At 42.9% G+C, this 13,856-nt stretch overlaps 1 protein-coding gene across 3 annotated transcripts in view; it reads right to left on the bottom strand.

Annotated features, from left to right (window-relative positions):
• The window catches only part of LOC139273170 (synaptojanin-2-like), a 222,482-nt gene that overhangs the window by 1,821 nt on the left and 206,805 nt on the right, over positions 1-13,856 (bottom strand). For 2 of the 3 annotated variants that reach the window (XM_070889699.1, XM_070889700.1), the window contains 2 exons: positions 11,924-12,032; positions 8,716-8,909 (listed from right to left, as the gene is read on the bottom strand). In XM_070889699.1, coding sequence (XP_070745800.1) covers positions 8,716-8,909; positions 11,924-12,032 — 303 coding nt within the window. Of the gene's footprint in view, positions 1-8,715; positions 8,910-9,332; positions 9,399-11,923; positions 12,033-13,856 lie in introns of those variants that run through there. The other variant, XM_070889701.1, reaches the window with a different exon arrangement.

Genomic DNA, 13,856 nt, shown 5'->3' with positions numbered 1-13,856 from the left:
ACGTTTAAAAAAATATATATTTTTCTGTTCTTCCCACCAAATTGAATAACTTCCCATTTCCTCTCATTATACCCCATCTGCTACCTGCTTGTCCAGTCACTTAACCTGTCTATATCCCTTTGCGGGCTCTTTGTGTCCTCCTCACAGCTTACTTTCCTACCTAGCTTTGTATCGTCAGAAAACTTGGATACATTACACTCTCTTCATCTAAGATATGAATATAATTACCTAGCTAAAATCTGTGGTATTGCTATGTGAAAATAATACTTTAGTCCTAATTTTACCTACGTTGTTAGAAATGGTACAGTGATGTCATTATCAGTGTAATAATAACATAAGAATTAGGAGCAGGATTAGGACATTCGGCCCCTCGAGCCTGCTCTGCCATTCAGTAAGATCGTGGCTCATCTGCTAGCTCAACTCCACTTTCCTGTACTATCCCCATATCCCTTGATGCCCTTAATATTCAAAAATCTATCAATTTCTGGGCTGGATTTTCAGTTTTTGTGATTTGGGCGCAGTAGCGGGGTGGTGCTGATACCGCCTGGAAAAAGTTTGCGTCCTCGTCTGCAAATTTTGCCAAAAAACGAGGTTCCATGATTGGGGGCGCAAAATCAGGCGTTACACACGGAAGTTTTTGTGCCTAAGTCGAAAATCGAGGCATTATATAAGTCAGAGTAATGTACAGGACAAGGTTGTGCAGATATCCTGATTTTTGTTGAATACGCTAGTAAATAGTTTCTTTGATTCATTGTTGTTCCGTGCCCTGCAACAAAACGTTGTCTATTGTATGATTTACTTTTGGTTGGGGGGGGAGTTTTTGCTACTTTGTTGCAGTAAAATGTCTGTTTGATCCTTTGCCATTGGTGTCTTGTGTATTATTCCAACGTTTACTGGAGATGTGCCTTTATGGAGGCACATAGCGTGTCCGGTATTAGCTCCGTCCCTCAGTTTCCTGCATTTAGGAGAACCGGTCCATTCTGAGTTGTCGATGTGCAACTTTTGGTCCGGCAGCATCCCCATGCTGCCTCCCTCCTCAGAGAACTGGAGGTATGAGCGTTGGTGCCTGTAAACCCGTGGGGGACAAACCCTCCTTCCCAGACGTCTTCAGCCTCTCCTCATCTGTGGGCTGCCATGGCCAAGAGCCCTTCTTCTAGCTTAACGCCGCCTGGCAAGAACATGCAACATGATACACTGGCGAACTAGTAATGCCCCCATTAAATTCTCTCACTGACATTGTAAGGACATTGTAATGGCAGATAAAACTGTCGCTTTCAAGTCGAAGCTTCACACAGCGTGCTGTGCACAACCTTTGCAGTCAATGTGACCTGCGATGTAGGATCCTCCTGCCTCCATTTAAATATGCTGCCAATACCGCCTATTGCATCCTGGGAACACCTGGTTTTTTCAGATGTTTCCTGGGACGGACGTTTAATGAGGCGTTCGGGATGAATTTTGCATCCGGGGCGCTAACTGAGCATTGCACGAGGATTGATGTAATGATCTCAGTGAAACTAGAGGGTGGAGTGGTAAGTTCTTGCGCCGCCGCAAACCATGAGCCAAATTTGCCGGCCGGGCGGTAAAAGTTGGACGCCCGCCGAACACAGTCGGGGCGCTAACAGGCGCAAGCGAGCCGAAAATCCAACCCCTCTGCCTTGAATATACTCAACCACTGAGCCTCCACAGCCCTCTGAGATAGACAATTGCAAAGATTCACCACCCTCTGAGTGAAGAAATTTTTCATCACAGTCCTAAATGGCCAACCCCTTATTCTGAGACTGTGACCGCTGGTTCCAGACTCCCCAGCCAGGGGAAACATCCTCCCTGCAGCTACCCTGTTAAGCCCTGTAAGAATTTTGTATGTTTCAATTAGATCACCTTTCATTCTTCCAAATTCTAGAGAAAATAGGCCTAGTCTACTCAATCTTTCCTCAGAGGACAATTTCCTCCAGAGAAATCAGGCATCAGGGAGAAGCTGCCAGGTTGATATGTGCGATGGGGAGCAGATGGGCAGTTAAAATAATATTTTTTTACATTAATGCATCTCTCCTAAATGCTGGACACGGTTGTTTAGCTGCCTTGTCTTTTCTTTAACTTTTTGGGTGTTACAGCTGACCTCCCCTTAAGGCGCTAGGATGCTGGTTTCTTAGCACCAGAAGTTCAGCTTCCGCGATAGCGCCCCAGGAATCAGGGTTAGCGCCCCAAGAGGAGTGTGGAACGCATTCCTTAGCGCTCCGCTCTTGGGATGCTGAAAGTAAATAACCTGGTTGGAGGCGGTAAACATCGCCCAGCGCTAAAGTTAGCGACCAGGCGGTATCACTGCCTCAAATCGGGCTATACTGAATTTTTAGCTGTCTGTTTTTCTATTTTTCCTACCAAAGAGTATAACTTCACATTTCTCCACGTTATATTCCATTTGCCATGTTATTGCCCACTCACTTAGCCTGTCTATATCCCCTTGAAGTCTGTTTGCATCCTCCTCACAACTTACATTCCCACCTAGCTTTATATCATCAGCAAACTTGGATATATTATATTTGGTCCTCTTATTCAAATCATTGATATAGATTGTGAATAGTTGAGGCCCAAGCACTGATCCTTGCGGTACCTCACTAGTTACAACCTGTCAACCTGAAAATGACCCGTTTATTGCTACTCTGTTTTCTGTCCGTTAACCAATCCTCAATCCATGCTAGTATTTTACCGCCAATCCCATGAGCCCTAATTTTGTTTAGTAACCTCATGTTGCACCTTAACAAATGCCTTCTGAAAATCCTTATCTATTCTGCTAGTTACAACCTCAAAAAACTCTTAACAGATTTGTCAAACATGATTTCCCTTTCATAAATCCATATTGATTCTGCTCAATTCTGTTATTATTTTCTAAGTGCCCTTTTTACCACATCCTTAGATTCGAGTATTTTCCCTACTACTGATGTCAAGCTAACTGGTCTGTGGTTCCCCGTTTTCTCTTTCGCTCCTTTCTTAAATACCGGGGTTACATATGCTACCTTCCAATCCGCAGGAACGCTTCTAGAAACTATGGAACTTTGGAAGATGACAACCAATGCATTCACTATCTCTATAGCCACCTCTTTTAAAACCCTCGGATATCGGCCATCAGGTTCAGGGGATTTATCAGCTTTCAATCCCATTAATTTCTCCAGTACTATTTTTTTTTACTAATTTCTTTCAGTTCCTCATTCTCGCTAGACCCTTGGTTCTCCATTATTTGAGAGTTTTTTTGCGCGTCTTCTTCTACGAAGACTTGACACAAAGTATCTGTTTAATTTCTCTGCCATTTCCTTATTCCCCATTATAATTTCTCCTGCTTCAGCCTGTAAGGCACCCGCATTTACTTTCGCTAATCTTTCCCTTTTTATATACTTATAGAAGCTTTTACAGTCTGGTTTTATAATGAGCAATTCATTCTGTTTGATCACTTCTATTTAGGTTAACAAAGCAAGCTTTCAGTTCTAGTGCTTCCCATAAGGATACTGCTCTTTGCCTTCTGATTATTTTTACATGGCTATCTCCTTTGGGGGTGGGAGAGAGTAGGTAAGCGGGTTATTTTTAGAGTCAAGGTAGTTTCTAGATGATGTGACAATGGAAACTTTGTGACAATGGAAACTTTGAACTAAGTCAACCCTTTGTGGTGGACTTGGCAAACTGACACCTAAGCCAAATAGGTCCAAAGTACTCCAGATAATAATTAACCAGCCAACCTAACTCACTAATGATTTCTATAGCGGTAGATTGGTTACTACAGGATGGATGCAATTCCTGCACTATGTCGGAACTCCAGGACATTTCACAAGTCCTGAATGACCATGTGTGTAGGAAATGCATCTCGAGCTCAAATTCAGGCTTTCTGAGCTGGAGGAACGGCTGAAATCACTGCAGGACATACGAGAAGCTGAAATTTTCCTGGATCAGCATTGCAGGACATGGTCACCCCACAGCCACAGAGAGCTCAGGACCAACAGGCAGGGTAGGAAGAGGCAGGCAGTGCAGGGATCCTCAGGGAATGTGGTGCTCACTAACTAGTTTTCATTATTGAGAGTGACAACACCTCAAAGGTGTGCAATCCAGGGTATGGCACCATGGGGCAAAGGACTGCACGGGAGGCACAACAAAGTGCAGAAACAGAAAAAGGAGGATAATGACATGTTAGGTTCATAAACAGTAGAGAATCACGCTGAATACAGAAAGTACAGAGGAGAGCTAAAAAATGAAATAAGAGGGGCAAAGAGAGAGTGCAAGAATGAATTAGTGGTTAACATAAAAGGAAACGCAAAAATCTTTAAAAGGTAATCAAAGGAAGACTTGGGCCGATTAGGGACTAGAACGGAGATCTTGTGGAGGTAGAGGGCATGGCTGAGGTACTAAATGAGTACTTTGCATCTGTCTTCACTAGAGAAGAGGATGCTGCCGATGTCACAGTAAAGGAGGAGGTAGTAGCAATATTGAATAGGATAAAAATAGATAAAGGAGGTACTTAAAAGGTTGGCAGTGCTCAAAGTAGAAATGTCACCCAGTCCGAATGGGGTCCATCCTAGATTAGTGAGGAAAGTAAGGGTGGAAATTGCTGAAGCTCTGGTCAAAATCTTCCAACCCTCCTTGGATATGGGGGCAGTGCCAGGCTGCAAATATTACACCCTGTTCAAATAAGGGGAGAGGGATTAACATGGTAATTACAGGCCAGTCCGCCTAACGTCACTAGTAGGGAAACTTTGAGAGACAATAAATTGGGACTAAATTAATTGGCATTTGGAAAAGTAGGAGCTAATAAATGAATGTTAGCATGGATTGGTTAAAGACAAATCATGTTTGACTAACTTGATGAAGTTCTTTGATGAAGTAATGGAGAGGGTTGATGAGCGATTGATGTGTGTTGGAATTTGAAAAGACATTTAATAAGGTACCACATTGGCAAAAATAAAGCCCATGGGATGAAAGGGGCAATGGCAACGTGGCTATTGGACAGAAAGCAGAGTGTAGCGGTGAACAGTTATTTTTCAGACTGGAGGGAAGCATACTGGAGGACAGTGTCTCCCAGGGGTCAGTATTAGGACCACTGCTCTTTCTGATATATATTAATGACCTGGACAAGTATACAGGGCATAATTGCAAAGTTTGCAGATGACACGAAACTTAGAAATATTGTAAACAATATGGAGGATAGTAATCGACTTCAGGAGGACATAGTGAAATGGGCAGGCACATGGCAGATGAAATTTAACATAGATAGGTGTGAAGTGATTCATTTTGGAAGGAGGAATGAGGGGAGGCAATATAAACTAAATGATTTAATTTATATGGGGGTAAAGGAACAGAGAGACCTGGAGGTGTATGTACACAAATCTTTGAAGGTGGCAGGACAAGATGAGAAGGCCGTTTAAAAAAAAAGCACATAGAATTCTTGGCTTTATTAATGGAGGCCAAGTGTATAAAGGCAAGGGAGTTATGATGAACCTTTATAAAACAGTGATTAGTCTCAGCTAGAGCACGGGTTTCAATTCTAGGCATCACACTTTAGGAAGGATGTCAAGGCCTTAGAGAGGATGCAGAGGAGATTTACTCGAATGGTACCAGGGATGTGGAACTTCAGTTACTCAGACAGACTAGAAAAGCTGGGCTGATTCACCTTGGAGCAAAGAGGGTTAAGAGAAGATTTGAGAGAGATGTTCAAAGTCATGAAGGATTTTGATAGTTTTGCAGTGCCCAGAACTGAAACACAGGACTCCAGATGCAGTCCAGCCAGCGCTTTAAATAATTGTAACATAACTTCCATCCCTTTGTATTTCAGCTCCTTCGAGATAAAGGCCAACATTCCATTAGCCTATTTAATTATTTTTGTACTTGTCCACTAGCTTTTAGTGATTTCTGAACTTGGACCCTTAAATCTCTCTGCCCCTCCACAGTTCTTAGTTTGTCACCATTTAGAAAATATTCTGATCTGTCTCGCACTTCCCCACACTGAACTCCATCTGCCAGTTTTGCCCACTCAATCAATCCATCAATGTCCCTTTGCAACTTTCTACTCCAATTTACATTATTTACTGTACCACTTAACTTAGTATCATCAGCAAACTTGTACTCTGCACTGGTAAAGCACATAGCTTTAGCTGGTTAAACTACAGCGGTACCTCTGCACACATTTTGGGGGTCCTCAGGATACGCTTTAGTAACCTACAATGAAGGTCTTTATATTTGGGTATATGTGAGGGATGTACACTCCGTGTTGTGTAATTTCAAACTTTACAGGTGATTGGAAATTTCCAAATAACGTAATTTGGAGACTGGTGGATTTCCAGTGTATAAAGTGGAGAAAGTGGAGACCCAGTGTATAAAGTGGAGAGAGTGGAGACCCAGTGTATAAAGTGAAGAGAGTGGAGACCCAGTGTATAAATTGAAGAGAGTGGAGACCCAGTGTATAAAGTGAAGAGAGTGGAGACCCAGTGTATAAAGTGAGAGTGGAGACCCAGTGTATAAAATGAGAGTGGAGACCCAGTGTATAAAGTGAGAGTGGAGACCCAGTGTATAAAGTGGAGAAAGTGGAGACCCAGTGTATAAAGTGGAGAGAGTGGAGACCCAGTGTATAAAGTGAAGAGAGTGGAGACCCAGTGTATAAAATGAGAGTGGAGACCCAGTGTATAAAATGAGAGTGGAGACCCAGTGTATAAAATGAGAGTGGAGACCCAGTGTATAAAATGAGAGTGGAGACCCAGTGTATAAAGTGAGAGTGGAGACCCAGTGTATAAAGTGAGAGTGGAGACCCAGTGTATAAAATGAGAGTGGAGACCCAGTGTATAAAGTGAGAGTGGAGACCCAGTGTATAAAGTGAGAGTGGAGACCCAGTGTATAAAATGAGAGTGGAGACCCAGTGTATAAAATGAGAGTGGAGACCCAGTGTATTAAGTAAGAGTGGAGACCCAGTGTATAAAATGAGAGTGGAGACCCAGTGTATAAAGTGAGAGTGGAGACCCAGTGTATAAAGTGAGAGCGGGGTCGGTATCTGAAAAAAATGCGAGCGGTATTGGAGGAGTGAATCGCCTCCACTGGACGATAGCGCAGCGCAAGGCTTCTTTTAAAGGGGAGGGCCGCTGCGAACTGGCCGCCCACTGGGCCACCAGTGAGTGTTTTGGCCATGCCAGCAGCCCAACACCCAAGAGGGGGTGCGGGGCTGCATGTTGGCGGCCCGGCCAAACCAGGAGCTACCATTGTCGGGCCGGCTGCCAAAACAAATGATGGCCACGGTGCAAGGCGATCCCCTTTAAGAGTGGCCGATGCGCACCAGCCATGTCAGAAGCTGTCGTGGCATCGCCCCACGCCAATCTCGCGTATCGTGGGGTACAAAGGGGTTGGTGCGGGGTGAAAAGTAAAGGGTGCAGCACAAACCTGTTTTAGAAACATAGAAAATCGGTGCAGGAATAGGCCGTTCGGCCCTTCGAGCCTGCACCGCCATTCAATGAGTTCATGGCTGAACATACAACTTCAGTACCAAATTCCTGCTTTCTCGCCATACCCTTTGATCCCCCTGCGGCATCACTGGGGCAGTTCCGGGCGGGTCGCTTCCGCCACCCGTGAGCGATAAATTATTAGCGCCACCCGGAGGTGCTAACGGGGCTATAAAAAGAGGCAATTTCGGCTCCCCCAGTGTGTAAAGTGGCAAGAGTGGTGACCCAGTGTTTAAAGCAGTGAGAACAAAGTTATGTTGCTGCTGTACAGAGCTCTGTTTAGACCCCATTTAAAATGCTGCATTCTGTTCTGGGCACCACAGCTCAGGAAAGATATACTGACTTTGGCGGGGCTGCAGCTCAGATTCACCAGAATGATACTAGTGCTAAAACGGTTAAATTATGAGTATAGGTTGGATAGACTTGGCTTGTATTCCTTTGAGTATAGAAGATTAAGGGGTGATATCATTGAGGTGTTTAAGATGATTAAAGGAGTTCGTAGGGTAGATAGAAATATTTCCTGTGGTGGTGGAATCCAAAACAAGGGGGCATAATCTTAAAATGAGTGCTAGGCCATTTAAGGGGGAATGTCAGGAAAGAAATCTGGAACTCTCTGCCAACTGAAAATGTCAAAACTGAAATTGATAGATTTGTCAGGAAAGGGTATTAAGGGTTTCAGAACCAAGGCGGGTAGATGGAGTTAAGATACAGATCAGCCATAATCTAATTGAATGGTGGAACAGGCTGAACTGCTGAATCCTGTTCCTATGTTCCGATTTGCATTATTTTAGCATACAGCCTTGATAGATTAATGCTCAATTTTGTTACTTTCCAAAGAAGGACAGATGGACAGCTCAGCAGGTTCACAAACTCCCCTTTTACCTCCGGGGCTTAGATTAAAATTGGGCTACATTAATGCAACAAAAAATAATTCTACATTAGCAGGCCACAAAAGCCTTCAAGAAACAACGACAGTCTTAAAGCAATCTGCAGCCACCCGCAACAAGCTCCTCACAATTTATTACTGAATTGGCATAAGGAACTGCAAGAGATAGAGATTGGGGTCAAGGTACATTTTTGGGTCATGGTTGAGGAGCTCACTGTATGTGACCATGCTAGATCTGACCTGGGGAGTGCTTGATGCCGATACTAGGTGCCAAATGTGAGCAAAGTGTTCTATTCTCAATATAGACATCCTTCATTTTTTTTTAAATTCACATTTCACAAAAAAAGGTCATTAAAGTAACTAACTTACCAAGTCATCTTTTATCCCTGTTCCTTTTGGAGGGGCTGGTCTAGCAGGAGAATGACTTCGGGCAAGTGATTGAACAGGTAACATTGAAGAATAAGAAGTTACATTATGCTTCTCAGGAAGAGGTAGGTTAGAATGGGACATGGGAATTGACTGTACTGCAGAAGGCTTGGAGTTGACTTCTGAATTCAAAGTTCCTGAAATGGAAAAATAATGTAAAAAAAAACATTTTTGTCCAGTGCTGTTAATCCGCAGCTGTGTATGTTTCATTCCATTGCAGAGACAAGTATTTGGCTTACATATATATGCTGGTTACATCAACAGTGGCAGAGACCAATAGCCATCGTATTGTTTTTTTCTTGAAGCAAATACAGGTGCATTGTCCCGAATCCGGAACTCCGAAAACCAGAATTGTCCAAAATCCGGACATTTTGTGCATAGCTGATGGAGTCGTCCGGAATCTGGAATTATTGTCCGAAAACAGGACATTTTTGTGGCAAAACCCAAAATCCGGCACAGATTCGGTTGAGGATTCCAGATTTCAGACAAGAAAATAAAGTCAAGGAGGTAACAACATGTGTATGTCACTCACTCTCTCTGTGGCACCCTTCTCAGGGCTAGCTCTGTCTGCTCTCCCCTCTATGTTCTGCATTCGCTCTTGACCACAAGCCACTAGCAATGAAGCCCTGTCACAGTGGAAACAGTGCAGCTGCTGCAGATCATGTGTTATTATTACCAAGAACAGAATACAGATGCAATTCGATTGGCCACCTTCTCTGCAATGTTTGGCATTCAGCGTAATAAAATAGATAAAAACATGCTGGCTTTGTTGGGAAAACTTGTCTCCACGGTTTTATGTGGAGTTTCCATTTTGGAATGTGCTGCTTATGATTACAGAGAGCAGTGTGATCCTTGAGAATCACTGTTGTATTTTGGAGTCAGGATCAGTGAAGATCTTAAAACAAATAGTTTATGCAAGCCCTCAATTCTGCTGCGAGTTGATCACTGCTTTTACTGCACTGTATGACCTCCTCGTGAATTGCTAGCAATGGTTAACTCTTGGGTGTAACCCTGATTACATTTACAAAAGGCCAGCTAACCTCCCTTTATGGCTTTTTGGTGCTCACCTCACTACCAGGCTTAACATGGTGCATATGGGTGTGTGTGTATGCCTTTTGACTTACAAACGAATTGCAGAACTTCTTCAGCCCAATCCTTAATGAACAGTTGTAACAATTAAAAGTGAAACGACTTCAAATAAGGACATTCAAATCCTTTAGTTGAAGTTGAATTTAAGTGTTCTTACATCATTATTTAGGATGTTGAGTTCACATTGGGCAGGTTGGCTTAACTCTGCAAATTGGTTTTGTATCAGGAGCACCACTGTGCACCAGAGATAATTAAAGATCTGTCTGCTCTATGCGTCAATACACCTTCAATTTGTCGTGACTGTACCCTACAACTCCCTCCACATACTGCACTGCCACCATTATTCTATTCACACATTTGTGCACCACTGTAGCATCCCATGTACTCAACTCACACAGTGCAAACATATATGACGAATGTGGTTTTTTCATATAGACCAATTGCTAAAAAAAAATGTCCACCATCAGAGAGTCGGGATAAATGGGTCCTTTTCGGGTTGGAAATTGGTGGTTAGTGATGTGCAACAGGGATCGGTGCTGGGACCACAACTGTTTACAATATACATAGATGACCTGGAAGAGGGGACAGAGTGTAGTGTAACAAAATTTGCAGATGACACTAAGATTAGTGGAAAAGCGGGTTGTGTAGAGGACACAGAGAGGCTGCAAAGAGATTTGGATAGGTTAAGCGAATGGGCGAAGGTTTGGCAGATGGAATACAATGTCGGAAAGTGTGAGGTCATCCACCTTGGGGGAAAAAAAACAGTAAAAGGGATTATTATTTGAATGGGGAGAAATTACAACATGCTGAGGTGCAGAGGGACCTGGGGGTCCTTGTGCATGAATCCCAAAAAGTTAGTTTGCAGGTGCAGCAGGTAATCAGGAAGGCGAATGGAATCTTGGCCTTCATTGCGAGAGGGATGGAGTACAAAAGCAGGGAGGTCCTGCTGCAACTGTATAGGGTATTGGTAAGGCCACACCTGGAGTACTGTGTGCGGTTTTGGTCACCTTACTTAAGGAAGGATATACTGGCTTTGGAGGGGGTACAGAGACGATTCACTAGGCTGATTCCGGAGATGAGGGGGTTACCTTATGATGATAGATTGAGTAGACTGGGTCTTTACTCGGAGTTCAGAAGGATGAGGGGTGATCTTATAGAAACATTTAAAATAATGAAAGGGATAGACAAGATAGAGGCGGAGAGGTTGTTTCCACTGGTCGGGAAGACTAGAACTAGGGGGCACAGCCTCAAAATACGGTGGAGCCAATTTAAAACCGAGTTGAGAAGGAATTTCTTCTCCCAGAGGGTTGTGAATCTGTGGAATTCTCTGCCCAAGGAAGCAGTTGAGGCTAGCTCATTGAATGTATTCAAGTCACAGATAGATAGATTTTTAACCAATAAGGGAATTAAGGGTTACGGGGAGCGGGCAGGTAAGTGGAGCTGAGTCCACGGCCAGATTAGCCATGATATTATTGAATGGCGGAGAAGACTCGAGGGGCTAGATGGCCTACTCCTGTTCCTAATTCTTATGTTATGTTCTTATGTTATAATTAATTTAATAGGTTGATGCCCTTGGGATGAGTATATTTTTGCAGTAAAACCAATTATGGAATACTGATTCAATTCTTTTTTTTTTTTAAACTGAATATTTGTACTGATCAGTGAAAATAAAATAAATTAGTTGAAACCTGTTGTGCATTTATATTTTCTTAGTTATTAAGTTTACCAAAGAAAGATAACCACAATTAAAAAAAAAGTTATGATTTACATTGTCAACTATTTGCAGCATAAATAGTATTTACCCAGAAGCATTGCTAAATTACATTGGCTCCAGAAGCTTTTTCTAGAGGGGTTTTTAAATAAAAGCCTCTTGTAAATGTAACTCTCACAAATGTACCTTGAGAAGATACTGTAGTAATAAAATCTTCAGATATTTCTATGTTAATTTAATTTTCCTAAAACATCAGTGCTGTCTCACTCACAAACTGTCTCTTGTCTTATATTTATGCATTGCTGGGCAGGCAACAGTGTACTGGAATCACACTTTACATGACATGCTCACCTGTTTTCAGTTCCATTAGTTGCTTTATTGCCTGTTCTGCTTCTCTAGCAGACATTGTTTTAATTTGTTTCACATTATATGGTTTGCTAATTCCAGTTCTAGATGAAGACTGAGAAACAAGATTATGTTAACTTCAACTGAAATATCAAAAAGACAAAACACATCAAATGAAACAGAATATAGAACTTTTGCTAAGGCCGGCCTTTTGTATGTGTGAGATGAAGGAACTATTCAAAAGCAGCTTTAGATAAAGAATAACTACGTGGCATTAATAATAGATTTGGAATTTTTAATTTTGTGAAAGTCAGCATTACAAATTTTGGCTCCACTCTAGATATTTTCTCAGATTCATTCAGCATTACTGTTCTCGCCCATAAGTGGGCCTTGTATCCCTTACGATCAGGCATTTACCTTTCCTGCTTAATATCTGGTAATAGATAATGTGACTTAGGATCATAGCAATACAGACCCGTGTGAAATTAACCAGATATTTTAATCTAGCACATGTCTCCAAAGGCACTTCTCCAATCTTAGAGGTGGTCTGATTCATTTTTTAATTAACAAACTAGTTTATTTTAACATTGATATAATTGAGCAAATAAAGAAACATTTGTAGTAAATCTCACACTTTGACTTGGTTCTGCATCACTCCTTGTAACAAATAAAATACACTACTACTTTCTCTGGTCAGCCCTTTCGAATATATGCCCAGCTCCATCTTAAGAAAATCAGCCCTGGTCGCTATTTCTCTCTCAGCAGACCTCCTGAATCTGACTCCAGTTGTGTCTCTGTTTGTTGACCCTAACTGGACAAGACAACAATTTGACTTCTGATTTTCCCCCTATCCAGGGGTTGGTCAGTAGAGCTGCCAATCAAGATGAATGAGGAAAGGCAATATAAAATAAATGATACAAGTACAGGAACAGGGAGACCTGGGAGTATAAGTACACAAATCTTTGAGGGTGGAATGCCAAGTTGAGAAGGCTGTTAAAAAAGCAGATGGGATCCTTGGCTTTATAAACAGAGGCACAGGCCCCAATATTCACTGGGGCAGAGTTCTGACTGGAGGGTGAGGAGTTATGGTCGGGAATTCCCTGAATGCCATGGGGGCTTAAAAATAAAAATAAAAATCAATTCCCCGTCTGAAAACCAACCTGGCTGCCTGTCGAGCGAGGAATGCTCCAGAAAAGGTCACAGCCCAGAGTCAGTTAAGTTTTGTAGTTGTTGAGAAAGGGGGGCGGGAGGGGGGGGGGGGGAAGAGAATAGAAGAGATTGCCGGGAGGGGGGATAGTCAGGAGTGATTGTGGGGGGTACGGTGAAGATCGCAGGTGGGTTGGTGGAAGTTCAGAGATCAAGGAGGGCCAGGAGAGATCGTGGGGGGGGGGGGGGGGGGGGGGATGAGAAAGAGAGAAAGAGTCAGAGATCAGACGGGGGTCGGTGGTGGTAGAATGTAGAGGAGATCGTGGAGAAGGGGGCGGTGGTTTGCTGGGCCGGGAGAACACACTCCTGTTCCTGCTGGCTCACAAGCAGTGCTGTAAAGGCCTCCTTTTACCCACTGGGTTTCCATAGACTCAGGAAACCCAGCTGACATAGGTTAAAAGTAGGAAACCTGCAAAAATAGAAGCACACAGCCTCCTGATAAGGTTTGAATAACCAAACCGCCTCCTGAGAACAGATCGATCCCCGCTGGTAGTGAGTGGTTTCAAGGCAGGTTGGGTTCCTGTTTCAGATTTAACCTCTCACCCATTCCAAACCCAACTGTTTGTGGAGTATAAAATTATCCTCAAAGTACAACGGAAAATAAGTTATGCTAAACCTTTATAAATCACTGGTTAGGCTCCAGCTGGACATGTGTATCCAATTCTGGGAACACATTTTAGGAAGGCTGTCAAGGCCTTAGAGAGTGTCCAGAGGAAATTTACTTGTACAATAC

Source organism: Pristiophorus japonicus, chromosome 9 (assembly GCF_044704955.1).
Source record: "Pristiophorus japonicus isolate sPriJap1 chromosome 9, sPriJap1.hap1, whole genome shotgun sequence".
NCBI classification, from domain to species: Eukaryota; Metazoa; Chordata; class Chondrichthyes; family Pristiophoridae; genus Pristiophorus; species Pristiophorus japonicus.
This window is presented reverse-complemented; position numbering and strand designations above follow the sequence as displayed.